Genomic DNA, 27,916 nt, shown 5'->3' on the forward strand with positions numbered 1-27,916 from the left:
ACATAGCATTATATAACAACATTTTCTTTCTATAGAGCGCAACTACCTGATTCTGTGAAGATCGAAGTGTTTAACATACCCTAGTTTATTTTAAATAGGACAATTACATGGAGGTTGTAAATGTTAAGCGTGATCTCTTGAAATATAGTGCACAAATACATATAAACATTACAAGTAAGCATTATGATACATTGCAAAACAGGTCCCTGGGTTCTCGTTTTAATTAATAAAATGTATAACTATGAAAAAAATCACTCCCATTATAATTGAAATTAAATTTTAATATATTTTATTTTAGAATTATTACAAGGACAGAAATTGTGTGTGTACCGTATCTTTTGAAATAACAGTGTGTTCCGTACCATTTCAACATAACTTTATGAAAATATGCTAAAACATCACTGCATTCACTTGATACATTGGATATAGTAAATATATCAGATTTAATATGTATTTTTCTATGAAATAGTGTCAAAAAACATATGACTTGCTAGAAATTGCTTGTTATGACAAATGAGTGTGTACCGTTCCCCTCGGCCCAGGCTATGAAAAGAAAACTGTACTCGAATGTTCTCAAAAACCATTCAAGGGTTTTCAGAATTTTGATATACCGTGGATAGCTGATATAATTACGGGTACTCTGCGCCTTATCTGATCAAAATCGGTTGAGTAATAAATAAGTTATGAATAAAAAACATACCTGAATCGGGTGAAAAATCGGCGTGTTCCGTACCCGAAAAGTCACGTGGTATGGCCACATTGTTATTACACAAATAAATCTGACTGTCGAGTAGTGGAATATATACATGTTGGACTTTTATGGCGAGAAGATTTTCACTTAATTTTTTTATATCAGTGTTTTGGCAATTTTTGATTTTTGGCAATTTTGAGACGTCCCCCCGTTGCCATGGAAACAGGAAATTTACCATTGAGCATGATGTTACAGAGGCTATGGTGTAGTCAACATTTGTGCCAAGTTTCATTAGTATTGAAGCATTTTTCATAGTTTCATAGCAGTTTGAACTTGTTACAGGAGGCTTTTCAATGAAAACGGCCATTTTTCGCAATATGCTCATGGGGTAAAAGGTTAAGGAAGTAGCCACGATATGCAAGGAAAAGTGCGGCTGTCATACAAAATGAACATAAATGATTTTTTGATGCAACTCTAGTCATGCAAAATTCCGTATGTATCAAACTAAAACTGTTATAGTAAAAAATCTAAACGCAGTCGCTGCATCTTGGTGCCATGTAAGATGAATTATAGTTTAGAAAAATAAACTTATACAGGAAAATACATACATATATACAGTACGATTTAGATTGCGAAGATCAGAAAATACCACAGAGCTTGTAGTCCTTTGATTGCTCTTGAAATTGATTGTATCATAAGATTTGTTTAAAATGAACTTTTGGTAAGACTGAAAACACTATGTCATCATTTAAGTCGCGTTAATGGTGTAATTATTGGTGTTACATTTCAGTTTTTTCATGTTTCAGTTAAAATTTCTACATGTTATTTTGCTTGATTTTAAATATTAAAATCATCTTTACTTTGTAACTCAAAATTTATTTTATCAACAAACAAAGAGCATTTAGAAAATGATGATTGTTTCAGACATACGCACAATTTAATGGACTATTATTGTTTTTTGCAGAAATTTGTAAAATGTTGTTCTGTTTTACGTAAATATCAAGAGATTTAAAATATTTTGTACAAAAACTTTGTTGTATAGTTGTATGGATAAAATATGCTAATTCTGACCAATTTTAACACAGGTCACATGAAAATATGCCAATACCGTGAAATAAGTGATGACGCGGAATTAGTGTTGTTGAGTATAAGACAATTTTCCTTCGTCCATCCGTATCGTGATACGTATTTATCATGGACAATGTATCGTAAGTGATACGTATCGTTTCATGTATATACGTATCGTTTCATGAACCCTGTTCGTGATACGTATAGTTTCATGAACCCTGTATCGCGATACGTATAGTTTCGTGGACCCTGTATCGCGATACGTATAGTTTCATGAACCCTGTATCGCGATACGTATAGTTTCATGAACCCTGTATCGCGATACGTATAGTTTCATGAACCCTGTATCGCGATACGTATCGTTTCATGAACCCTGTTCATATCGCGATACGTATAGTTTCGTGGGCCATGTATCGTGATACTTATTGTACCATTGACCCTGTATCGTGATACGTATTGTATCATGGACCCTGTATCGTGATATGTTTTGTACCAGGGACCCTGTATCGTGATACATATTGTTTCAAGAAAAAAAAAGGAAAAAAGATAGAAGATCATTTCTTTTTCAATACTAATCTTATTATTAAGGAGAGGCAAGGATTTTTCAAAAGTATATGAATATTTTTGTTATATTCCATTTCAAATATGAAATATTTACACAATACAATGATAAAGTTGAGAGTGTTATGCTTACATAATTTTTCAAAACATAGAGTACATGTCTCAAGTTTAGGAATATTTCATTTGATCTTTGATCTCATTATTTTTATTGTGACTTACATGTCATTTGATATGACCCTTGATTGGAAATAAAAGTTATTCCATTTTATTCTATTCTATGGTATAAATTGTTCTCAATTTAAAATCAATTTTTATTTGTTTGGGTCGTCAGACCAAACAAATAATGGTAGCGAAATTTCAGATTCTAATGCTGTTAATTGCAAATGCCGAAAGTAGTTCGCTTTTTTGACAAGTGTTAAACAACAGTTAGCGTCGTTACAAACCCTAATTAAGAATAATATGCTTTTCTTCAGGTCAATTACATAGTTTCTTTAACGTCTTTATTTGATCTTTGATCTCATTATTATTATTGTGATTCACATGTCATTTAACATGACCCTTGATTGGAAATAAAAGTTATTCTATTCTATTCTATTCATATATGTCCACCGTGGCCGAGGGGTTTGCGCGCTCGCTTAGGAAGCGAGAGGTACTGAGTTCAATTCCGAGTTGAGACAACTCATTTTTTTTCAAATTGTTTTTATTAAAGTCAAATAAACATTGGATTCAATATCAGTGTTGCAATTAGTCTTATAGCAAATCTACTGGAAAGCATTGGTGGCACTATACAAAAACAAAATTGTTTTATAATCTCACAACCTTCACCTTTTTGACATTCTGAGACCCACTTCTGTGCTTTGATTTGTTAAGCTGTCATTTCGTATCTTTGTTGCCGATAAAATTTTTATACAAATTTCGTTTAATTAAAATCTTCTCGGCCCATTCGGAACTGCCTCGGCTATTGTCCTTATCCGAAGACTGACGGAAAGGGCCGAAAAGATGCGATTGATGATTGGTATAAAAATAGTCTTTGGCGCATGCGTTTGAAAAAGGTAATCGACAACTTCCGGCACGTTGCGACATTAAAAAATGGCAGATTCTGATGACAAGAGCACGTTATTGCCAGTAGTTGTTGATTACATCAAACGAAAATGCAAAGAGTTTGTTCCAATGTTGAACAAGTCACCCAAGGTAATGGTCGGTTTAATTTTCTGGGGTTTTTACCTCCGATTAAAGGTTTAAAGCGCTTTATAATTCACGATATTTTACCACGTGTTTCAACCCACGTTTTATTGTCTGATTTGTGTTTGTAATTATATTGTATTTATTCACTTATAATGCATAAAACAAATAAATTGACCTTTATCTGTTTATATACAAACTAAATTGTGTTTCAAATGTGACTGACATGGAGTAACATGAAATTATAAAATCCAGGGTTTTTTTTGCTTATTTTATAGCCGTTATTGGGTTATATTCCCAATTGAAAATAGTATATTATTTTCCCAATCCACAGGAATAAAATCCTAATTGAAAGTTACAAAATTAAAATATTAAATAAAAACTCTTAAATCTTTCAAAATAAGGGCTCCTTTACTGTAATAGTGCTTAAATGTTTGAAGATGGCATCCTAGACAGTAACTGTTCACTGTAAAATTTCAGTCATGCATTTTTTCCCCAATTTTTAACAAAACACTGCTGAAATTCCCAATTTCATGGGTATGGGTCATGTTCCTAAAATCCTTAAAAAAATCCCTTGAATCAGGGTTAGCTCGGCCCTAAAACGTACTCGGTCCCCCGAGTCAGCTCGAACCTATTCCAATTCGACATGGGTCAACTCGCCTATAATTATATATTACTGGTAATGATTACTTTTATTACTTTTTATTATATTTAATAGGGGTGTAACAATACAGCAAAAACCGTATTGCAATATATTGCCATTTTGCTGAAGCATATTGCAATATATTGCAATACGTATTGTCATGTATATGTTTTGATGTAAAGATGGAGTAACATTTATATATTATTATTACATGTATATATTTTTAGTAGAAACTTAATAAAAATGTAAGGAATAAATAGGAAGTAAAGTGTCACACAATTTGATCAACAAAACTAGTTGCGTGTGACCTTTCACATCTGGGCCGCTAATGTAAATTATGCGGCCGCTTATTGACTTTTAAGTGTACTGGTTGTTGAATACTTTTATCTTACGTTGGCACCAACAAATTCGCCAATTATAGATTTTATGTGAAATTTGTACAAAATTAGAAGGCAATTAATTGAAAAATATGATTTTAATAAAATACCGGTTTTCCAAAAATCGTACCGCGGTACGAAATTTGTTTTTTCATATTGCAATATATCGGTATACCGGTAAACCGTTACACCCTTAATATTTAATGGCTGGGGCATATAGTGTTGCCCTGTTCCGTCATTCCATCATCATCTGGTTCCTTTCATTATCTTAGAAACGGTTGCCCACATTCAACATAGGAACTCGAGAACGGGACCGCAGATTGCGGTGCATATTTTCGATCGTGTAACGGTTTTTAAAAATGTTTCTGCATGAGTTTTTCCCCTTTGGCTACAATCGATTACTATATTTTAAGAATTTTGTTCCCGTTATTTTTGTCAACTATCAGGTATCGTCCTAATATAACGTCAAGGTTTATTGTTTACACGAGTTGACATGTATAGGCGGCATTATAACAGGCGTATTGGTGTTTTGATTTGTAAACATGGAGAAAACAGACACTTTTGTAAGATGGCCCAACTGATTTTGCCTAACTGAAAAAAGGAATATTAAAACATGATTCATAGATAAATATTTTAGGCACTCATTAATTAAAAATTAAAACAAAAATCAACAAGCATATCAACTTACGCCGAATGTTGCGGTAAATGGCAGATGTCACTCCTTTTCTTTTTTCAATATACCTGAATTTGACTGATTTTTAAATTAGCAGATTATATTAAATTCAGGCTTTCAAGCGGGCCCTACTTTTCCTTCTTTTCCTACTTTTCCCTACTTTTTTGTTTGACCCCTACTTTTCCCTACTTTTTTCTTGAAATGCCCTGCTATCCCTACTTTTTTAAGAAAAAAGCTCGAGGATAATTGATAAAAAATCCAGTATAAGTTGTAGATTGATTTTGATATAATCTTTATCTCAAATTTAATAAGAATCAGATGCTAGTTTAATTGTAGGAAAATGTTGATGGAAGTAGGTCATCAGTGGTGCAAGAGGGGTTCCATGATGAGGATGGTTGTAGCTGACATCGCAGAATCAGCGACTTTAGGTGAGTTTGCTTCTTTAGAAATATTACTTAATGGTCAATTATTTTTTATGTTTCATTTCAAAATTATAATATGTTTTTTTACACTGAGACTAGCTTCTCAATTGTTTCATTTCAAAATTATAATATGTTTTTGTACACAGACTATTTTTTTAATTGTTTCATTTCAAAATTATAATATGTTTTTGTACACAGACTAGCTTCTCAATTGTTTCCTTTCAAAATTATAATATGTTTTTGTACACAGACTAGCTTCTCAATTGTTTCCCAATGATTCTTATGCTGAGGGACAATACTTGCCAACATCTTTGAGCATAAATAGATTTTAGGCAATGTTTGGCATATTGGCAAGTATTGAAGTTGCACACTGTGATCATTTTGTCCTGAATTTTCATTAAATGAAAGATACTGGAAAAATGTAGGGAGTGTTTCTGAAAAATACATATGCATAATTAGATAGAATTAGATAGCTTTAATATGGTGGGGATGAAGAATCTTTATAACAGATAATTTAAGAATAACTAACTGTGTGTTTAGGCTTTCAGTGTGCCAATTATTAGTAATATAATCATTAAAGTTGTGAGAGATTGTTGTTGCATAACAGGTTTTTTGCTCTCTATCATTAAATATATAATATGGCATAAATACTCATCTCTACCTTGGAATGATCTGAGACCTACTTACATGTCTCGCAAGTGTCATTAAGTTTCTTTTTAAATTCCATTTTACTCTCAATCTATTATTTTAGGCCCATTAATTTATAAAAACTTCACAATGCCACAGTCATGAACACACAAAATTTAACAATGCATGGTTAATGCAAAAAGATGAAAATGGACATGAACTCCATTCCTGGTGTAAAAAGGACTCTTAACTCTGAATACAATGGCTAAGTAATACATTATGAACTGTAAACCCTTGCTTTGATTTGTCAGTTTTGCATGTACTTACTTTGCATACTAACTGCTTGTGTATATATCTTAAAATTTACTTTTGATTGTTACAAGTATCTATTTTGCATGCCTAGGTAAACTCCATGCACAACTAGGATGCTAGTAAACCTTTGCTTTTTTACATTTACTCCTTTTCATTTTCTAGTGTGTTATAATGCTAGTTAAAAAGTCATGTTTTAAAACCTATCCTTGTTCTAGTCTGTGTTTCATATATACATGTACATGTATTATGCTATCTAAAACTATGTTTTTGCACATAACATTTTCCTTGTTTGTATTTTGTAACAACCATGCTATCTTAACCCTTTCGCTGCCAGAGGGTTATTGTTTTATTGATCACCTATTTGCCAGAGGGTTTTCTAAGAAATTACTATATTATTATTTAATATAATCATTATTATTTGTTATTAATATTATAATGATTATATATATTTCCAAATCTGTGAGTATAATCAAAATTATTGTCAATTGTATAATTTTCTTTATAATTATTATTATTTTTATTATTATTATTATTAATTTATTATTATTAATATTATTATTATAGAAACGGCTTAAGCCGTCCATATGGCAAATATGCCAAAAATAACAGGGAAGGTCCCTATGGCAGTGAAAGGGTTAAACAAGGTTTTTACACATTTCCTGTATCTAGTCTGTGTACAAAAAACATGCTTACTTAATTTTTAATGTTGCTAATAGTCTGTGTTCTGACATATTCATTGTTTATAGTTTTCTTTTGTTATTTGGAATTGGATCTAATAAAAAAAAATACCAATTCCAGTTCATGTCCAGATTCATCCTGTTGTGGAATCCCTATTGAGACACTGGTGACTGGTTTCCTAAATGAAGAAACTGCCATGGATTTTAGTTGATAAGGGTCTGTATTTGTTTTTGCATCAACTTTGGAAAAATGGTGAGTAGAGTCCTACTTTCCCTACTTTTAGGCTCTGAAAATCCCTACTTTCCCTACTTTTTTACAAAAAAAATCCTACTTTTATCCCTACTTTTTAGTCCCCTACCGGTTTACCGGAGGGGACTTTAGGTTTACCCTCTGTCCGTCTGTCCGTCCGTCCGTCCGTCAGTCCGTCCACAAAACTGGATCCCGCGATAACGGAAAAAGTACTGAAAATATTTTTATGAAACTTGGTATATGGATAGATGGCAGTATGGAGATTATGCACGTCTTTTTCTTTTCTTCCTATGTTGCAAATTCTGGTTGCTATGGCAACAAATAGACTGAAAATATGACAAATTTTACACATAAACTGGATCCCGCGATAAAGCAAAAAGTACTGAAAATATTTTTATGAAACTTGATATATGGATAGATGGCAGTATGGAGATTATGCACGTCTTTTTCTTTTCTTCCTATGTTGAAAATTCTGGTTGCTATGGCAACAAATAGACTGAAAATATGGCAAATTTTACACATAACCTGGATCCAGTGATAACACAAAAAGTACTGAAAATATGTTTATGAAACTTGACAGATGGGTAGATGGCAGTATGGAAATTATGCACATCCTTTTCTTATCTTCCTATGTTGAAAATTCTGGTTGCTATGGCAACATATAGACTGAATTTCAAGATTTCTTATTCTAGTTTTTAAGTTTTTTCACTATAAGTTCTTTATTTCTTAAGGTATTTTCTTCAAACTTTAGATATAAGTTGCTTGTCATCAACCACATCATATGTGACAAGGTTTACAACTCTAGTACAAAATTTATCAGAATTACCTCCCTTGAACTTAAAATTTTCATGAAAAAAACATTGTTTTTTTTTAATAACTTCTTTTTCTGATTGTATCTACTTCAAACTTCATATAAATGTTTCTTATTGTCACTCAACATTTGTGAGTGTTCAATAATCTAGCAAGACTATTTCCAGAATTATGCCCCTTTTGAACTTAGACTTTTTTTGAGAAATTGGTAATTTTTACTCCAACTTCTTCAATCATGATAGGATTTTAAAAATGTTATATTTTGATAACAGGGATGTTTAAAAAATAACTTTAGAGTGTCCTTCAGTCCATCTGTCTGTACATAAAAACTGTTTCCTGCGATCACTTTTAAAGAACTTTTCAACAAATTTACTTAAAATAGGAACCTAAGTGAATGGCCCTTCAGAATGTTGCTTTGGCTCTTACCGGTAGGGGACTTATGGATTGCTTGCAATACTATGATAATTGCTTGTTTATTATTGATATTTGATAATTAAAGACCACCCGCTCGCATAATATGAAAAGATATTCAAAGGTCGGACAAACAATATGTAAAGCTGGTACGGATTCAGATTTATGCGCCGCAATATGCAGTCCTGTTCCAGAGTTCCTTTGACATTCAACTCAAATTTGGCATATGGATATGTCATGAGTAAATACAGGTCAAGTTCGAATTTGGTCATGGTTCGATGATTTTTTTGGCAGAGTTATGCCCCTTTTACTTTGAAAATAATACAAAAAGGATGAAATTTTCAGTTTCCGTTCATTATCTCTCCAACGGTATTACACATTCATCTCAAACTTGACATATGGATATATCATGAGAAAATACAGGTCAAGTTCGAATTTTGTCATGGTTCGATGATTTTTGGCAGAGTAATGCCCCTTTCACTTTGAAAAAAAAATATGAAATTTTCAGTTTCTGTTCTTTATCTCCCCAATTGTATAATACATTCAACTCAAATTTGACATATGGATAAGTTAAAGGAATGCGCAGGCTAAGTTCGAATTTGGTCATGGTTCAATGTTTTTTTGCAGAGTAATGCCACTTTCAGAATTCCCAAAACTTGAAGTCCCATTAACAGCCCAAAACGTGTTTTTGTGCCCCCACTATAGGGGGGGGGGCATTTAGATTTGCCCTTGTCTGTCCTTCCATCCGTTCTCTTTTTGTGTTGCAAGTAGCTCAAAAAGTAATTGACCTAGAGTCATGAAACCTTACAGGAATGTTGATCAGCATGTGAAGTTGTGCACCTGGTTATTTTCATGTGGATATATTTAGTATGTTTAGAGTTATTGTCCTTAACTTAGTAAAAAATTTGCAATTTTCAACTTGTGTCGCAGGTAACTCAAAAAATATTTGACCTAGATTCATTAAACCTTATAGGAATGTTGATCAGCATGTGAAGTTGTGCACCTGATTATTTCCATGTGGATATATTTAGTATTTTTTTAGTTATTGCCTTTGATTTAGTAAAATTTTCCAATTTTCAACTTGTGTCGCACGTAACTCAAAAAACATTTGACCCAGAGTCATTAAACCTTACAGGAATGTTGATCAGCATTTTTTGTTGTGCACCTGGGTATTTTTGTGTGGATATATTTAGTATTTTTAGAGTCGTTGCCTTTGAATTAGTAAAAATTTCCAATTTTCAACTCGTGTCGCATGTAACTAAAAAAGTATTTGACCTAGAGTCATGAAACCTTACAAGAATGTCGCTCAGCATGTGTAGTTGTGCACCTGCGTTATTTCATGTGGATATTTTTAGTATTTTTACAGTCTATGCGAAAGTCAATTTTTTTTTCAGGCCACAAGGACCGAGACCCTTAGGTTTATTTCCGGCCCTGATGATATTTTTCCGGCCCAGACATTTCAAGCATTATTTTATATTAACACGGTTGAATGCAAAAATGATTGTCTTTCTTTAAATTAGTGAGACCATCAATATAGAAACATAAGAAGATGCTGACCAATTGAAATAACTTAAGCAGGGTGCTCACTAGGATTTTCAAAGGAGGAGTCCTTGGACTCCCAAGCACAGAAAAGTAGGAGCACAGAGCACTTTGAATATGTTAAGCCATCTTTACTGCACTTATGCAGTTGACAAATATGATGTATATTAGTGGAGTAAGCTAGGTTTTGAAGAGTTGGAGTTTGAACAGAGAAAAAGCTTATTCAGGAAAATGGTAGTATGTCCCAAATGGAATACACTGTACCATAAAAGTGATTGAAAAGATTTGAAATATAATTTCAAAAACCCTACATCATTAGACCATTATGCTGTTTTCTTCCAGATTCACTCCACACACCCCCCTCCCATAAAAAAATATTCATTGTATGTGACAAACACATACTGGTTAAATACCTCCATCTCAACTAATGTGAACAATATCTTTAGTAATTTTAATTCTTAAACTACATTTAAGTGTTATTACACACATTTTAACAAAACAAAGTTTCCTTTTGGTTACGATTTTTTTAATTATAAAAAGCGGCATCGCGAAAATATGTGACAATTGAAAATTTGTCTGTTTCCTGCAGAAACATTCACAATTCTACTTGTTGTTGATTTTGATTATATTAGATTAAATATTTTTTGATTATTTTAAGATTGTTACTAATCGGCTATTTCAACAAGCATCATAAAACAAAATTTTCAAATCTGTAATTTACGGCAAAATTTACCGTTGTTGATGAAACTTTTTGAAGACAGAGTTGACTGTTATTTATTTGACATGTACAAAATAGATCTAAGGTTGGTCAATATCTTCTATAATAAATTCTTTGCATCACCGGGAACTTGTTATCAATCGGGTCATTGATATTTTTAACTTTTTGAAATTTTATTCGGACACGAGGACTGACGGAAAGGAATTTTTCTCGGACCGCACGAGTTTTATTCAGCCAGGACCGAGGACCGACGGACTTTCGCACAGACTGTTTTTAGAGTTATTGCCCTTGACTTAGTAAAAATTAACCATTTTCAATTTGTGTCGCACGTAACTTAAAAATATTTGACCTAAGGTCATGAAACCTTACAGGAATGTTGCTCAGCTTGTGTAGTTGTGCACCTTGATATTTTCGTGTGGATATTTTTATTACTTTTAGAGTTATTGCACTTGACTGAGTAAAAATTTACAATATTTAACTTGTGTTTCATGTAACTCAAAAAGTTTATGACCTGTAGGCCTGAAAGTTTACAAGAATGTTGGTCAGCATGTGTACTTATGCACCTTGCAGTTTTTGTGTGGCTTTATTCAGTATTTGTAGTATTTGCCCTTTACTTAATAAAAGATTTTTAGTTTTCCCGTTGGGCACATGTAGCCAAAAAAAAAAATTTGACTTAGAGACATAAGATTGACAAATCGGTGGAGTGTGGGGGCACCCGTGTCCTATGGACACATTTCTATTTTATTCAAGGGCCATAACTCGTATATTAACCAGAAAACCCTTTTAATATACTCAAGTACTTGAGGTACTAATCAATCCTGTAAAGTCTCATTAATTTGCATTAGAAGTGTAAGAGAAGACAAAACTTAATAAATAAAAATCATGATTATTAAAGTTTATTATTAACTTACATTTTAATTTCAGTTTAAAAATGTACAGACAGATGGCAGTCCTAAACTTGAAGAGGTGTTTGCTCAATGGAAGAGGTATGTTGAAACTTGATGATTCAATTGAAAATATTATTTGTACTTTTTAGTACAGTGAAACCCTTCAAAATCTGACAGCTTGTGGTCCAAGTTTTGGTCCTGTTACTTGGGACAGGTATCCAGGATAAGAGTGCTCAATCTGGATACAATATTTTACACTATTATGTATTTAAATCTTTTTAACCAGTAATGACTAATGTGCATCCAAATTAATATTTTGAAATGAGTCCTTCTATATTTATCAAGTCCAATAAATTGTTGAGTAAGTTGCATTAAATTAAGATATGAGGAACTAACAGATGCAGTTTATGAAAGGTTGGTACAGTCTACTAGGTACCTACTTAAAACATAAAAAAGGGCATTTTACCTCATCTTCAACCTGCATAGATCATAGCCATAGTCTAGTCTGCTCCTCAAGTGAGGTGAAATTTCTATGTGACAATTGATCAGGTACGATAAGTCAAATGGTCATTTGAGCCGTGTCATGACAAAACCAACATAATGGGTTTGCGACCAGCATGGATCCTGATCAGACTGCTGAAATTTCTATGTGACAATTGATCAGGTACGATAAGTCAAATGGTCATTTGAGCCGTGTCATGACAAAACCAACATAATGGGTTTGCGACCAGCATGGATCCTGATCAGACTGCGCGGATGCGAAGGCTGATCTGGATCCATGCTGGTCGCTATCAGTTTCTCTACTTGTAATAGAGTTGGAAAGCGAACAGCATGGATCCTGATCAGACTGCGCGGATGCGCAGGCTGATCTGGATCCATGCTGGTCGCAAACCCATTATGTTGGTTTTGTCATGACACGGCTCATTTGTCTCTCACCAATGATCTAGAAATCATATTAGATAAGTTGTTTCGGAGATGATCTGCTGAGGACGACATTAAAATGGCAGGAAAAACCAGCAATACAGGGCAATAGGTGCATCTAAAGTCTGCGCCAAACTTTAACAGGTTTGCGCCAAACTTTAACAGGTTTTATACTGATGCCACAAATTCTTCTTTACGATAACATGGCGTCAAGTGTGTCAATACAAGAAATGATAAAAAAATTTATTTTAAAGTTACACATAATTGACAAAAATAATTTATCAACTCTTCCTATCTCTAAATTTGCAGTTGATAATCATAAGCAGGAAAATGCCAGATGAATATCATGAAATAAAATGTGCAGTAAATGTTTTTATAAAAAAGATTGTATTTAAAACCTTCACAGCATTTAAATTTTCTTTGAGTGTAGTGTATTCGTAAATAGAAACAAAATAAAGTTTGTCACTGTTGTTGTAGTATGAACTTGCAGTACAGTTAATATTTAATAATGCTTAACACTATTTACCACACACTGATCATGTGACAGCACTGTATACTTTAAACCAAAATACAATCATTTAGATCAAAGTATTTACCCATGACCCAAATTTTACAAAATGGCCATCATTTTCAGACAAGTGGGCCCAGGGCAAAGTTCTTTCAAATTCTCCTAGTTTTATTACTTTTAGAGAAATTGGTAATTACTGTTAAGTTATCAAGGAAAGATGGTTATGTGGATTCACTGCCATGATACTACCAAATCATAGGTGAAATTGACATATTAAATTAGACAAAATCTTAGAAAAACAAACAAAATCACCCTATCTCACAAAATTTGCACTCAAAAAAACCTCTTTTTATCCCAATTTAAAAGAAATATACTTTATAATTTTTTGCTGTATTCATCATTGTTATTATATCCTTGTTTCAGTGAGGGTGTGAAAAGAAAGTTGGGTACTGAAGGCAGTCCAGCAGCAGCTAAGAAAGCAAAGAAAGAGGAATCTAGTAGTAGCAGTAGCAGCTCTGAAAGGTATAATTGCCTTGTTGCAAGACCTCATTTGATTTGCAGCTCCATTTTTGTGGAGGGTGGAATGTAGACCTTTCACGATTTCAATGACTGCATTGGCTAACCATTTCATAAGAAGTCATCGGAAGCTATTCACTTCAGACTTGGTGTACTTGTTCACTATAATATTGTGACACTATATCAAAAGGGTAGATAATCAAAATAATATTTTGTGCAAGTTATGCACACTTTTTTGTCATCACCTATCAAAGTTGCACTTAAAGAGGAGCCATAGTGGTTAACATGTCTGCCTCTCAACCCAGGGATCATGGGTTCGAGCCCTAATCTGGTCACGAGACTCACACCATGTTTCTTCATATGACACCAGTACTGGTTGGTTCCAGAAGTGGACTCAAAAGTGATTTATATAAATTGCAAGAACTTGTTTCGCAATCAAGCTGAAATAAATATGATTAATCCAAGGTTGCACTAAGAGATTTGCTGGGGGGGGGGGGGGTTATTTTGCCTGCACCAAAACTTCTACATACATCGAGGGATTTTTATTTAACTGCACAAAATTTAATGCTCACCAGCTGCGTTACATAAAAGTCATCTGACAATGTCCTCAAGGCGAGCTTTTGTGATGGCCCATTGTCCGTCATCCATGCATCTGTCTGTGCATCAACAATTTCTTTAAACAACTTCTTCTAAACCACTTGGTCAAAGTTGTTCAAAGAATTAAATTCCATAAAGAACTCTGGTTGCCATGGCAACTGAAAGACTTTTTTTTTTTCAAAAAATCTTAAAAAATCTTCTTGTAAAAAAAAAAAAAGGAAACGGTCAGAGCTTAGATATTTGACATGAAACATCTTCTAGTGGATGCCTACCAAGTTTGTTCAAATAAATGCCCTAGAGTCAAAATTTGTCCCGTCCCAGGGGGTCATTCATTGATTTTCCTTATATGTGTATAGTAGAAACTTGAAAAATCTTCTTTTGAAAATCTAAAAGAGTAAAAACTTTCATATTTGGCACGAAACGTGTTCTAGTGTATATCTACCATGTTTGTTGAAATTAAAGCCATAGGGTCAAAATTGGCCAGTCCCGGGGGGGGGGGGTCATTGATTTTTCTTTTATGTACTGTAAATCCGGTGTTTTTTTGTGATGTTTTAATTTTCGCTATTTTTTCTGGGGTGAAAAGAGGCTCGACTTTGACCGTTTAACCTATTTTCAGGTGAGCGATCCAGGGCCCTCTTGTTTTGAAAGCATTATCATTAACTCTAATTAAAAGCAAAGTCCTATCTTAATATTATATACTTTATATGCTTTTTGTTCTTTCAGTGAAGATGAAAAGCCTAAAGCACCGGTATCAAAAGCTGCTACAGTGAAACAAGCAGGCCAGAAGGGAACTGAGGCTGTCAAACGATTGCACGAATCAAGCTCTAGTGATTCGTCTTCATCTGATAGTGATAATGCAAAACCTCCACCTAAAAAACAAGCAACAGTATCCAAGCCAACAGCTCAAAAGAAGGCAGATTCCAGCTCCGATAGCAGTAGTGAATCTAGTGAAGATGAAAAGCCTAAGAAACAAGCCCCAGCGAAAACAGTAGTTCCAAAGCAAGTCCCCAAAAAGAAAGAAGAAAGTTCTAGCTCTGATTCTTCAGATGACGAGAAACCCATAGCAAAGAAAACTGTGCCTGCTAACAAGAAAACTGCTACTGCTAACAAAGGCTCTGATTCAAGTGGAACCTCTGACTCTGATGCTGATTCTGAAAGTACAGACGATGAGAAGTCTTCAGGAAAGAAGAAAGTACTTAAAAAGAAAGTAACCCCACAGGCAAAAACATACAATAATGTACCACCTCCAGCACAAAAGGCTACACCAGTCAAATCTGCCGTTAAGAAAGATTCGAGCAGTGGTAGTAGTGATGATAGCTCCAGTGATGATAGTACAAAGAAAAAGGCTGTGCAACCTAAACCAGCAGTTTCAAAGCTAGCAGAAGTAAAAGCAGTTGCAAAGAAAGACAGTAGCAGCAGCAGTAGCGACAGGTCAAGCGAAGATGAAGCCCCTAAAGCTAAACCGACTCAGGCTAAACCACCTCCAGCAAAAGCAGCAGCAAAGAAAGAAAGTAGTAGTAGTGATTCAAGCTCTAGTGAGGATGAAGCACCAAAGAAAGTGCAAGCAAAACCTGCAAGTCCTAAAAAACCACAGGCAGTTGTAACAAAGAAAGATAGCAGCAGCAGTAGTAGTAGTGACTCCAGTTCTGAAGAGGAAACCCCTAAAACAAAAGTTGCTGCTAAATCACCAGTGCCTGTTAAAGCAACAGTGAAAAAGGCTGATAGTAGTAGCAGTGATTCCAGTTCAAGTGAAGATGAAACTCCAGCTGCTAAAAAAGTTGCGTCACCTGCAAAAGTGGCAGTTAAGTCAACACCAGCTAAAAACGCAAAGGCAGACTCAAGTTCTAGTAGTTCTGATTCTTCTAGTGAAGATGAGGCACCAAAGAAATCACCTGCTGTTTCAAAACAAGTAACTCCTAAAGCACCTCCAAAAGCAGCTGCTAAAGATTCCAGCTCAAGTAGTTCTGATTCAAGCTCTGAGGATGAAGCCACTAAAAAGACAGCACAATCTGTAACTCCAAAGGCTGTAGGTGGTAAGCCAGCTGCTGCTAAAGCAAAAACCAAAGATTCAAGTTCAAGTAGTTCAGATTCTAGCTCAGAGGATGAAGCTCCCAATAAAGCTGCTGCAGCAAAATCTGTAACTCCAGCAAAACCAGCAACTCCCAAAGTTGCTGCAAAAACAGCAACACCTAAAGCTGCAGTTAAAGATTCAAGTTCAAGTAGTTCAGAATCTAGTTCAGAAGATGAAGCCCCAAAGAAGGCTACACCAGCCAAACCAGTAACTCCTAAAGTTGCAGCAAAAACAGCAACACCCAAGGCTGCAGCTAAAGATTCAAGTTCTAGTAGCTCAGATTCTAGTTCAGAAGATGAAGCCCCCAAGAAAGCTACACCTGCTAAACCAGTAACTCCTAAAGTTGCAGCAAAAACAGCAACACCCAAGGCTGCAGCTAAAGATTCAAGTTCTAGTAGCTCAGATTCTAGTTCAGAAGATGAAGCCCCCAAGAAAGCTACACCTGCTAAACCAGTAACTCCTAAATTTGCAGCAAAAACAGCAACACCCAAGGCTGCAGCTAAAGATTCAAGTTCTAGTAGCTCAGATTCTAGTTCAGAAGATGAAGCCCCCAAGAAAGCTACACCAGCTAAACCAGTAACTCCTAAAGTTGCAGCAAAAACAGCAACACCCAAGGCTGCAGCTAAAGATTCAAGTTCTAGTAGCTCAGATTCTAGTTCAGAAGATGAAGCCCCCAAGAAAGCTACACCAGCTAAACCAGTAACTCCTAAAGTTGCAGCAAAAACAGCAACACCCAAGGCTGCAGCTAAAGATTCAAGTTCTAGTAGCTCAGATTCTAGTTCAGAAGATGAAGCCCCCAAGAAAGCTACACCAGCTAAACCAGTAACTCCTAAAGTTGCAGCAAAAACAGCAACACCCAAGGCTGCAGCTAAAGATTCAAGTTCTAGTAGCTCAGATTCTAGTTCAGAAGATGAAGCCCCCAAGAAAGCTACACCAGCTAAACCAGTAACTCCTAAAGTTGCAGCAAAGACAGCAACACCCAAGGCTGCAGCTAAAGATTCAAGTTCTAGTAGTTCAGAATCTAGTTCAGAAGATGAAGCCCCTAAAAAATCTACACCTGCTAAACCATTAACTCCTAAAGGTGCTGCAAAACCAGTAACACCAAAAGCAGTTGCTAAAGATTCAAGTTCCAGTAGTTCAGACCCTAGTTCAGAAGATGAAGCCCCCAAGAAAGCTGCATCTTCATCATTAAATAAACAACAATCCCCGGTGTCTCAAAATAAAAATGTAAAGACTCCTACTCCAAAATCACAGATAAATAAAAAGGACAATACAAGTAGTAGTGACTCTAGCTCAGAATCAGACAATGAAAATACAAAGACAGTGAATACCTCTAAAGTAAATAAATCCCAAAGTGTTCCAAATAAATCACAAAATAAATCAGACTCTAGTTCAGACAGTGACTCCTCAGACTCTGACAATGAAAAATCCAAATCTGTTTCAAAATCACCTGGTTTAACACCAGTTATTGGTAAAACTAAAGCGGGGAAACAAAATGGTCCAGTAACTTCTACACCATATTCCAAGGTAAACGGGAATGCTGAAGAGGGTTCTGATGATTCAGGAGTTAGCTCAGGCTCACATGAAGTTAACTCTAATAACAAGAATAATACCAGTCAGAATAACAGTAAAACACAGAGAGTAAGTATTGTCCTAATATATTCATTTGCAGCGTTTGTATAGATATTTGATAATATTGTCAGCAGAAAAGTTTAAAAAGTAATTTTATGCATTTTCTAGGCCTATTGCCACTTGTATTTTTCATCTGGTTTAAAATACCCAAATAATGATATCTTTATCTAGCTTTAACTACTGCTATTGCCATTGCCTACTTTATCTTCATGATATTAAATTTTTATAATAAAGCATTGAAAACACAAGATAATATGGGGATGCCGTGGCTGAGTAGTAATATGGTTGCTCACTTGCCCACTGTTGGCTTGAATCCCAGCAAATACCTAAAATTCTTTTATACAGGCTGTCCAGCGTCCCTAAAATTCCTAAAAAATCCTATTTTTTTTCAGTTTGGCTAAAATTCCTAAAAAAGTGAAAAATTCAAAGGGAATTCCTAAAAATGCCCTATTTTTTCAATGAAATTCCTAATTTTTTTATCTTTTGTTATAAACATACTTATAACTTGTAACCCTGCGACATAACAAAGTTGACCATGTTTTGAACATGGTTAAAAATGATTTGCCATGATTTGCCAACTCAGAAGTGGTGACATTGAAATGGTTTCGTTTCAACTAAAAGTTACTTTGACTATGTCCGTAACATTGCTATCATATAATCAAAGCAGTTGTTAATAATCATGTTGACAGTTAACAACAAAAACACTACCATATCATGGTGCTAAACTTAAATCATAACCATAAGAGGTCCACTTATTCTGGAATATTTTGACACTGTTTTGCCAACTCCAGATATCTTGAATTTTATGTTTGTTCTTTTTTTCCAAATGGCTGAAGTGGTCCATTTATATCATATCATATTTGAAAATGATCATTATGAAGCTGTTGTAACTTGTAACACAATCTTAATTAAAAACATGTATAAATAGTTGTCAAAAATTAATGTACAATTTGTTTACTCCCAACTCTTTTATTTAAATCTGCATAATTTCAAAACAACATTGTCAAGTACTAAATGTGTTAACTGAGAGTTTGCAAAATTAATTCTTTCCCTCATACTTATTTATCCTTTCCGATGCCTCTGTAGGGGAAATTGCTTATTTTGCAATTTCATTCAATTCTTGTTCTTTTCATACATATGGTGTAATTTAGGAAAATGCAGGCTCATATAATTTAATTAATCACACTCAAAATAATTTGGAAGTTCACTAATATAAAGCTCATTTCCAGTTACCATGTACACACATTTTGTAATTATGTGATCTAGATAAACTGCAACTGAATGGTCTGTGTGATGAATTTTTTTGATGTGCAATTCTGTGTGTTGATTAATGATGCTTCCCATTTGTTCAAATGACTGTACTAAGGCTAATGCCTTTTTACTTCCTACTTGTACAAAAAATTTCATTTGTCCCTATTCAAAGGCTGCATTGTGCATGAATTTCACTGTATAAGAATTCCTTTTAGACACTCGTGGTTATAACATTCCCAAAACATAGGTAGAGCATGTTCTTTTTGACATGTTCAGCCATTGAAAAAACATATTTCATATATGGTTTGAACATGGTTTGACTATGACCATTTCCACAGGGGAGGCAGTTGACCAGTGAGTCCACACTGGTAGACACCTTTGCTCTAACTAAACTAAAGCATTATTTGTGAGTTACTTTTGTGTCAAATATGAAAAGGTTTGCCCACATCATGGTTCTTTTGGGCCTTAGTTTAGTTATAAAATTCCAAATTGTAGCCCTAACATTTCTATTATGTACCCTAAAATTCCTAATTTTATCCCTAAAATTTCTAAAATATTGCCCTAAAATTTGCCCTAATTTTATGTCGGAAGGTGCTGGACAGCCTGTTTTATATGATTCCAGTTAGCTTATGGAAGTTTGGTGGTTCTACCGAAGTGCCTGTTAATGCCTGAAATCATGCACAAAGGGGCTTCTGAAGTTTTTCTCCCCCAATAAGCTGGAAATTGCCATATAAACTGTACAGTGTCATTGTGACTTAAATTCCAACAAAACCAGATTATCTGATTTGTATGGGGAGGTTTGTATAGAAGTCCGATAACTGGGTGTTATGATGATCTTTCAGTTTTATGTCAAATGCAAGGCTTTCTCTGTCATAATTGGTAAATCCAAGGGGAAAATATGTTGCCAGGCTGTGAGCATGTAAACATTGATACACTGTTCATATCTCGGGTCATGTAATTGGATCAGGCCATCCTTAAAAAAATGTTTGTTTGCAGTAACCTGACCCAGAATTTTCAAGGTGGGTAGGTAGGTCGATTTTTTTTTTATTATTATTGAACTGTACTCCCAAATAAACATGGAATTTCAAAATGCTGGACAATATATGCTTTGATAATCTGGTAACAATTAATAAATTGATAACTGAATTCTAATTTAATAAGCCCTACATTTTATTTCTTCTATTAACCTTTAAAAGAATGAAAACAAAGCACAAGGCCATCCTTAAAAAAATGTTTGTTTGCAGTAACCCGACCCAGAATTTTTAAGGTGGGTAGATAGGTCGATTTTTTTTTTTTTTTTTATTGAACTGTACTCCCAAATAAACATGGAATTTCAAAATGCTGGACAATATATGCTTTGATAATCTGATAATAATTAATAAATTGATAACTGAATTCTAATTTGATAAGACCTACAATTTATTTCTTCTATTAACCTTTAAAAGAACAAAAACAAAGCACAAGGCATAATTTTCTGATTCAAAAAAAATAATTTTTTATCCAGACCATGAAAAAAAACATTGAGTAGGGGCAAATTTTGTGAGTCGGTCGCGTTACTGCAAACACATTATTTTAAGGATGGCCCAAGGCATAATTTTCTGATTTAAAAAAAAATAAATTTTTTATCCAGACCATGAAAAAAAAATTTTGAGTAGGGGCAAATTTTGTGAGTCGGTCGCGTTACTGCAAACAAACATTTTTTTAAGGATGGTCTCAGTTACTGTGAGACATACATTCAGGCCTCGACATATCTACTTGCCCGCTTGCATTTGCGAGGAAAAGTTCGTCGGGGGAGTAAAAAATTGATCAAGCTGGCCGAGTAAGATTATCCAGATCCAAATGATGTTTCTTTAAACATTTAATATAAATGAAGTTATTCTGTAAAAAAATGGAATAGCAGGTGCCATTTTAATCGTAATACTGTCAAACGAAATCTGACCTTATGACTAAGTATAAAACTTTACCGGATGCGTATGCTGAATCGATTCCATAAGGACAGCAGCATTCAACAACTTTTTATACATACGCATTCAGAGTTATGTTTTATACTTAGCCTAGAGGTCGATATTTAAGCTGAGTGGGTTAAAATTTGAATGGAACAAGTATATTCCTATATAGACTGATAATTGGCAAATTTGAGTTTTGTGTTTGATTTTTAATCAAAATGCAGGGATAGTGCATTTTATGAAGAGCAAGTAAATTTTGACGGTCACTGGCTCTAAAAAAATCGGGGCCTGACATTGATTGTAATTAAGAAATGAATTCTAAGATGAACATTGAAAAAGTTTTTATGGTCCTAAATTCCTCTGGACATTGAGAAAGAACTTATACAAGTAAAAAATTATTTGTAAAAAATTTCCAATGAGTAAGTGCAGCATTGTTTGAGTGCTTTGGTGTTAGGTATTAATAAAAACATTATTCTGAAATATGACATGATCTATTGATGGTTATTCTAGAGAAGGAGCAGTCCATTCAGACGTGTAAGGGAGGAGCAAGTTGAAGTAGATGATAGATTGAAGGATAATTCATTTACTGCGAAGGTGAGTTTAGCATGCATGCTGTACTGACTTGATTTACCATCATATTCAGTTAAAGATGGGGGGGGGGGGGTTACAAATTCAAATTTCTATGATGGAATTCGCCATCATTTAAGTATATTGCAAATTTAAACTTGTGTGACATTGAAAAGGTGATAGTTTTGATTTATGCTTAATTTAAAGGCAATTTTGACAATATTGACATAATATGTTTTGCCAATGATGTATTTTGAAATAAAGTTGTTCAGAACCTAAAATTCTTGAGGATAACAAAATATCTGAGGCAAAGTTTTATACTTATTAAACGTCACATTTGACATGGTATTTATTCTTTTGTCTGAAAGTGTCTTTCAATAAATTGTGCACCATTTCATTTAATGATTTTTAGCTCAACTAATTAAAGAATAAGGCGAACTGTTGTACTAATGGGGGAGTTAATTTTATGTGCAAATCTTCAAAACTACTGAAACAAAATTGCCATATATGTATTTAATCTCAAAACACAGTGTTGGATGTTAATCGTACTGGATATATTTACTATAAGCTGGTTAAGTGATCGCCCTTTCCTTTTGTTACCCCATTTGTTATAAACGTATACAGCTTGAAATTTTGTCATTAAATTGTCACCAATACATGAGTCTGAAGTCCCGAAGTTTTTATGCAATTCCCTTTGACTTTGCAAAATTCTACTGTCCTTTGATTGTAACGATTGCCCTTGCAGAACTTTCTATATTATCCAGGCTCTTGTTTTACTATTTTGCAGAAAAAGTCAAGCAGACAATACTATTGATGGCTTTTGTTCATTTTGCCAATGATGTTTTACATTAAAAGTTGTTCAGAACCTAGATTTCTTGAGGAAAATCTTAATATCTGAGGCAAATTATCATTGTTGTATACATGATATATCTGTAATGAACAGTATTTGAGCTTTATTGTTGGGCCACTTGAAGATCACCATAGTGTTTCTATAACTTGGTAATGACTTTGTTTTCATGAAAGAGTAGCAAAGTCTAGCAATTTAATAAATTACACAAACATAATGTTTTGCATATGTGATAATAATATAATTGATACTGTGAGAATGGGGGCGTCCATGTCTGAGAGGTTATGGTAGTTGACTTCAAACTACTTGCCCCTCACTGCTGTGGGTTTGAATCTTGCCTTGAACTTCTGACTCTTTTCATTGGAGGAAGATAACCAGCTAGCTTACAGAACGGTGGTTAGTTTTACCCGTGTGCCTGATATAATGCAAAGAGAGACATCATAAGGGCTTCCTCTAACAGAAAAGCTGGAGAGTAGCAGTATGACCTTTAACTAAATTGTTTTGAATAGATATCTGAAAATCAATGCGATAACTTGAGAGTAAAATTCACACGTCTAGAAAATAAAGTTGTATATAAATAGCTGAGATAGTCCTTGAAACAACATGTTAATATACTTAACAATAACTCTAAAACCTTTGTTTAAAAACAATATTGTGTTTTCAGAGAGGAGCACATGGATCATGGGGTGAGAAAGCCAACAAAGACCTCATTGTGACGAGGGGTAAATCGTTCCGACACGAGAAAACGAAGAAAAAACGAGGCAGTTACAGAGGTGGAGCTATAGACACCAGCAATGTACATTCTATTAAATTTGATGATTAAGCCATTTTTGTTCACTTGATGTTAAAAGAACATTGATCAATTTAAAGAATGATTTATCACATGAAAAAAGTATTAACATGATCATTTTATTTCAACTTTTTGTCAAGAATAATTATTTTGAATGGCTAGATAAATATTGAAAGTGTTGTTCTGTTACAAAGTAAATGCACAATCTATGGTATAACTGTGTAAAAGATTTATTGAAACATTTATGTGAAAGTGCTTGTTTAATATATGGTTAGGTATGGCATATATATGTATGAATGGTTGTATAAAAGCAGTGGTTATTTGTCATCATTTGGAACTTTGTGCTCTGGTGCTACTTTCTGTATTGCTTGAGTTTTGATCGATATTTTATAATGTTCAAACAATTTATTTTTTTCCAATTCATGTCAAGTATTTTGATAATAATGCAGGAAAGTTGCCTGGAAACCATTTATAACAGTCATGTGGATAACATTAATGTTTGATATTATTACTGTTGTCACAGAACTTGACAGATAGTTTTTCGATGCACAATAGCCACATTGTTCTTAACATTTAATGATTTATTCACCATGTGTTCTTTATTATCTATGTTTGATAATATTCATTTGAGGCATTTATGTACTTTATTTGTTGAACTGTATGGAATTTTGAATTCATTTAGATATGATATAGTTTATGATCATGTAAAATATTTGATATACAAGATATGATGTTTTGATGAGATTGTGGATAATTATATTATATTATTTAACAATTATGACAGAACCTCGTCTGTTATTGATATACATGTATATAACAGGATATTCATTGGGACATTCTTTAAAAGTACTGTACAAATTGAATTTATCCCATTCTTTAAAACATTGAACTGAGAGCAAAGTAAATGTTGCTTTCCCTGAATTAAACTAATTTTTATATAATTTGTGTGTGATTATTGTAAAAATGAATTAATTATTTTTATTGACTTAATTCATGAATGAACAACACATTCACATGTTTGTTTTCTATTTACTTTTATCTTTGCATAGTAGATATTTTTTGTTGCCGGGGAGGGCTTTAATATCAGGCTCATATTATTATTTGAGAAATTTTGCATATAAATTATTGTTGTAATGATTTGGTTAATAGTATTACTCTCCATGTGTTATCATAGTGAAGATTTTTCTATACAGATAAATAGTCCAGTTTTAAGGATGTCTTTAATGAGGAGTATTATGTAGGTAAGGACATTTTGTTAAAATGTTTGTTTCATAAAGGTAAAATAAAATTTGTACGAAAATAGCTAGGTTTATGGATGGAGATGTGTATTTGACGATAAGTATTATGTTCTTGGTAATTCCACGTGTTGCAGTAATGACTGTTTATCACTGTGGGTAAACAAATCTACTTTATATGCTGGCAAAAATGATAATTTAAATTGTTTAATCATGTAATTTACGAGACAGTCACAGGAAGTAAAGGTTCTTCAAATTGTAATAACCCATACACATTGTATTGTATTGACTCTCAATAAAGGTACACTTTGTTTATGATAATACCTTATTAGTCCCCTACCGGTTTAACCGGAGGGGACTTTAGGTTTACCCTCCGTCCGTCTGTCTGTCTGTCTGTCAGTCCGTCCGTCCGTCCACAAAACTGGATCCCGCGATAACGCAAAAAGTACTGAAAATATTTTTATGAAACTTGATATATGGATAGATGGCAGTATGGAGATTATGCACGTCTTTTTTTTTTCTTCCTATGTGGAAAATTCTGGTTGCTATGGCAACAAATAGTCTGAAAATATGGCAAATTTAACACATAAACTGGATCCAGTGATAACTCAAAAAGTACTGAAAATATTTTTATGAAACTTGAAATATGGGTAGATGGCAGTCTGGAGATTATGCACATCTTTTTCTTTTCTTCCTATGTTGAAAATTCTGGTTGCTATGGCAACAAATAGCCTGAATTTCAAGATTTCTGATTTAAATTTTTCAGCTTTTTTACTGTATGTTCTTTATTTCTTAAGGTGTTTACTTCAAACTTTAAATATAAGTTTCTGGTCATCAACCACATCATATGTGACAAGGTTTATAACTCTAGCACAAAAAATATCAGTATTACCTCCCTTGAACTTAGATTTTTTAGGGGAAAAATGTTGTCTTTTTTAAATAACTTCTCTATTTCCTAATGTATCTACTTCAAACTTCATATATATGTTTCTTATTATCCCTCGACATTTTTGAGAAGGTTAAATACTCTAGCAAGACTATTTCCAGAATTATGTCCCCCTTGAACTTAGATTTTTTCGAGAAACTGGTATTTTCACTCCAACTTCTTCATTCCTTATAGGATTTACTTTAAAATCCCACATCGTAATAATATGACAAGGTTGTATAAACATAATTTCCTTACTAAGCATGGAAACTTAACACATTACTGTGATATAGACAAACTTATTTTATTATGTTTTGTGGTTGATATTTTCAAATACAGACTTCATCCTCAAATTCATTATAAATGGCAATACACAGGAGTGTATGACAATTAAAGAACTTTTTGAGGGACCGGTAGGGGACTACTGTATTGCCCGCAATACTATCAAATGCTTGTTCATAACTGTTTTGTCATAGAACTTAAGTCCATCTTTTATTTCAAGCTCAGATATATCAAAATTATATGTTACTTAAGAATGCAATCTGTCATTATCAATCACAAATTTCAGACATGTCAGGTTGGAAATTAGTTATTTATTTTGAAATTTTCCATAGTATTGGTAATTGGCATGTTAAAAGAGTCTCTGTAATGCTTTCTGATCATGATTGTTTGCAGATTAAAAGATTCAAAATAAATCTATGACATTGTTATCTCTTGAAGATACTCAACCAGCCAGGTGCAAGCTTGGGGGAGGGGCGATGGATACTTCCTCATTGAAAATATTTGTATTTTGGAAACCATTTCATTGTTAACTTAATATAGTGCAACTGGTTGCTATAGATGCATAGGGTAATGAACCATTGATACTTGCGTGCACTAACCAAACTTGTATATAGTAGTTATGACTATTACAAGTGATGACTTGAAGTTTCAGTTTACCTGAACTGGCTCGGGGTGAGCTTTAAGGATTGATGAATGTCTCTTTTCCATCAACATTTAATTTGTTAACTCTCAAGTGGTCACATTTTTGCCTCAACTGTCATCAAACTTGTTTGCCCAAGTAATTGCTGGACTAGTTCAGATGAAAAACTAGGTCACGGGAGCCATGAAAAACTAGGTCATAGGAGCCAAAAAAAATTTAGAAAAATCTGGTTGACACTAGTTACTACAGTTTGTTTGAATATCCGGAAAATTGATCAAAAGGTTTTGATGAATTCTAGCTCCACTTTAAATATGGGTCACCAGGGGTCAAAAACTAGGTCACATAACCCAAATAATGGAAAACCTTGTTAACACCCTCGGGGCTACTTACTGTTTTGATTGCAATGTCCTGGACATTGATCGGAAAGGTTGTTTAGTTGGTTTCTAGCTCAAGTTCGAATATGGGTGGCAGCCCGTATGTGGAGATAAAAAACATTGTTGACACACAAAGGTAACATTTTCACCCCAAATGTGTTTTAAAAAATCAGAAACTTTGATTTGATGATTTCTAGCTCAAGTTTGAATATGGGTCATCTCGGCCCTGGGAGAACACTATAGATGTCGTATTTCAATCAAAATATCGACCGCCTCCATGGTCGAGGGGTTAGAGTCGATGACTTCTAATCCAGTGACCTCTCTGGCATGGGTTTGATCCCCGGGAGATGCTTTGGTAGTTAAGCACGGAGGCAGGTAGTCTAGTTCAGGTGAAACTCTCCAGGAACAATTGTAAGGAAACTACCTGCCTATATGACTGAAATACTGTTTGGGGAAAAGGCGTAAAATGAAACAAACAAACCTTGAAATTTGTTACAAAAGATGTTTAAATTATTTCTAGCCTAAGGTCGAATATGGCTCATCTGAGATAAAAAACTAGGTGACGGCACATAAAAAGGCATATATTGAAAAGCCTTGTTATGCCCCCCTTCAAAGAAGTGGGGATATATTGCTTTGCATTTTCTGTCCGTCAGTCTGTAAACCAAATGGTTTCCGAGTGATAACTAAAATACGCTTAGGCCTAGGAACTTCAAACTTGGTATGATGATTGCTCATGCCCAGAAGATGACCCCTATTGATTTTGGGGTCAAGGGGCCAAAGGTCAAGGTAACATTGACCTTGTAGGTAAAAAACGGTTTCCGAGTGATAACTAAAGAACGCTTAGGCCTAGGAACTTCAATCTTGGTATGATGATTGTTCATGACCAGTAGATGACCCATATTGATTTTGGGGTCTAAGATCAAGGTCACATTGACCTTGTAGGTAAAAACGGTTTCCTAGTGATAA

The 27,916-nt window shown here is 34.0% G+C and overlaps 1 protein-coding gene across 1 annotated transcript; it reads left to right on the plus strand.

Annotated features, from left to right (window-relative positions):
• The first annotated feature begins 3,343 nt into the window (after positions 1-3,343).
• LOC132730648 (nucleolar and coiled-body phosphoprotein 1-like) lies at positions 3,344-26,349 on the plus strand. The gene is made up of 6 exons (XM_060716626.1): positions 3,344-3,511; positions 11,886-11,947; positions 13,701-13,799; positions 15,114-18,102; positions 21,801-21,884; positions 23,369-26,349. The coding sequence occupies exons 1-6, from the start codon at positions 3,410-3,412 to the stop codon at positions 23,525-23,527; spliced, it is 3,495 nt and encodes a 1,164-aa protein (XP_060572609.1). The 5' UTR covers positions 3,344-3,409; the 3' UTR covers positions 23,528-26,349.
• Positions 26,350-27,916: the final 1,567 nt, after the last annotated feature.

Source organism: Ruditapes philippinarum, unplaced genomic scaffold (assembly GCF_026571515.1).
Source record: "Ruditapes philippinarum isolate M1 unplaced genomic scaffold, ASM2657151v2 ctg275_1_1_1_1, whole genome shotgun sequence".
Classification (NCBI taxonomy): Eukaryota; Metazoa; Mollusca; class Bivalvia; order Venerida; family Veneridae; genus Ruditapes; species Ruditapes philippinarum.

What these genes read in the sequence shown, in the direction of transcription:
- LOC132730648 (XM_060716626.1), top strand. Translation starts at nt 3,410, where the DNA reads ATGGCAGATTCTGATGACAAGAGCACGTTATTGCCAGTAGTTGTTGAT. An exon ending in GTGTTTGCTCAATGGAAGAG is followed by an intron (nt 11,948 to 13,700) that starts GTATGTTGAAAC and finishes TCCTTGTTTCAG; the next exon opens with TGAGGGTGTGAAAAGAAAGT. An exon ending in ATAACAGTAAAACACAGAGA is followed by an intron (nt 18,103 to 21,800) that starts GTAAGTATTGTC and finishes TGGTTATTCTAG; the next exon opens with AGAAGGAGCAGTCCATTCAG.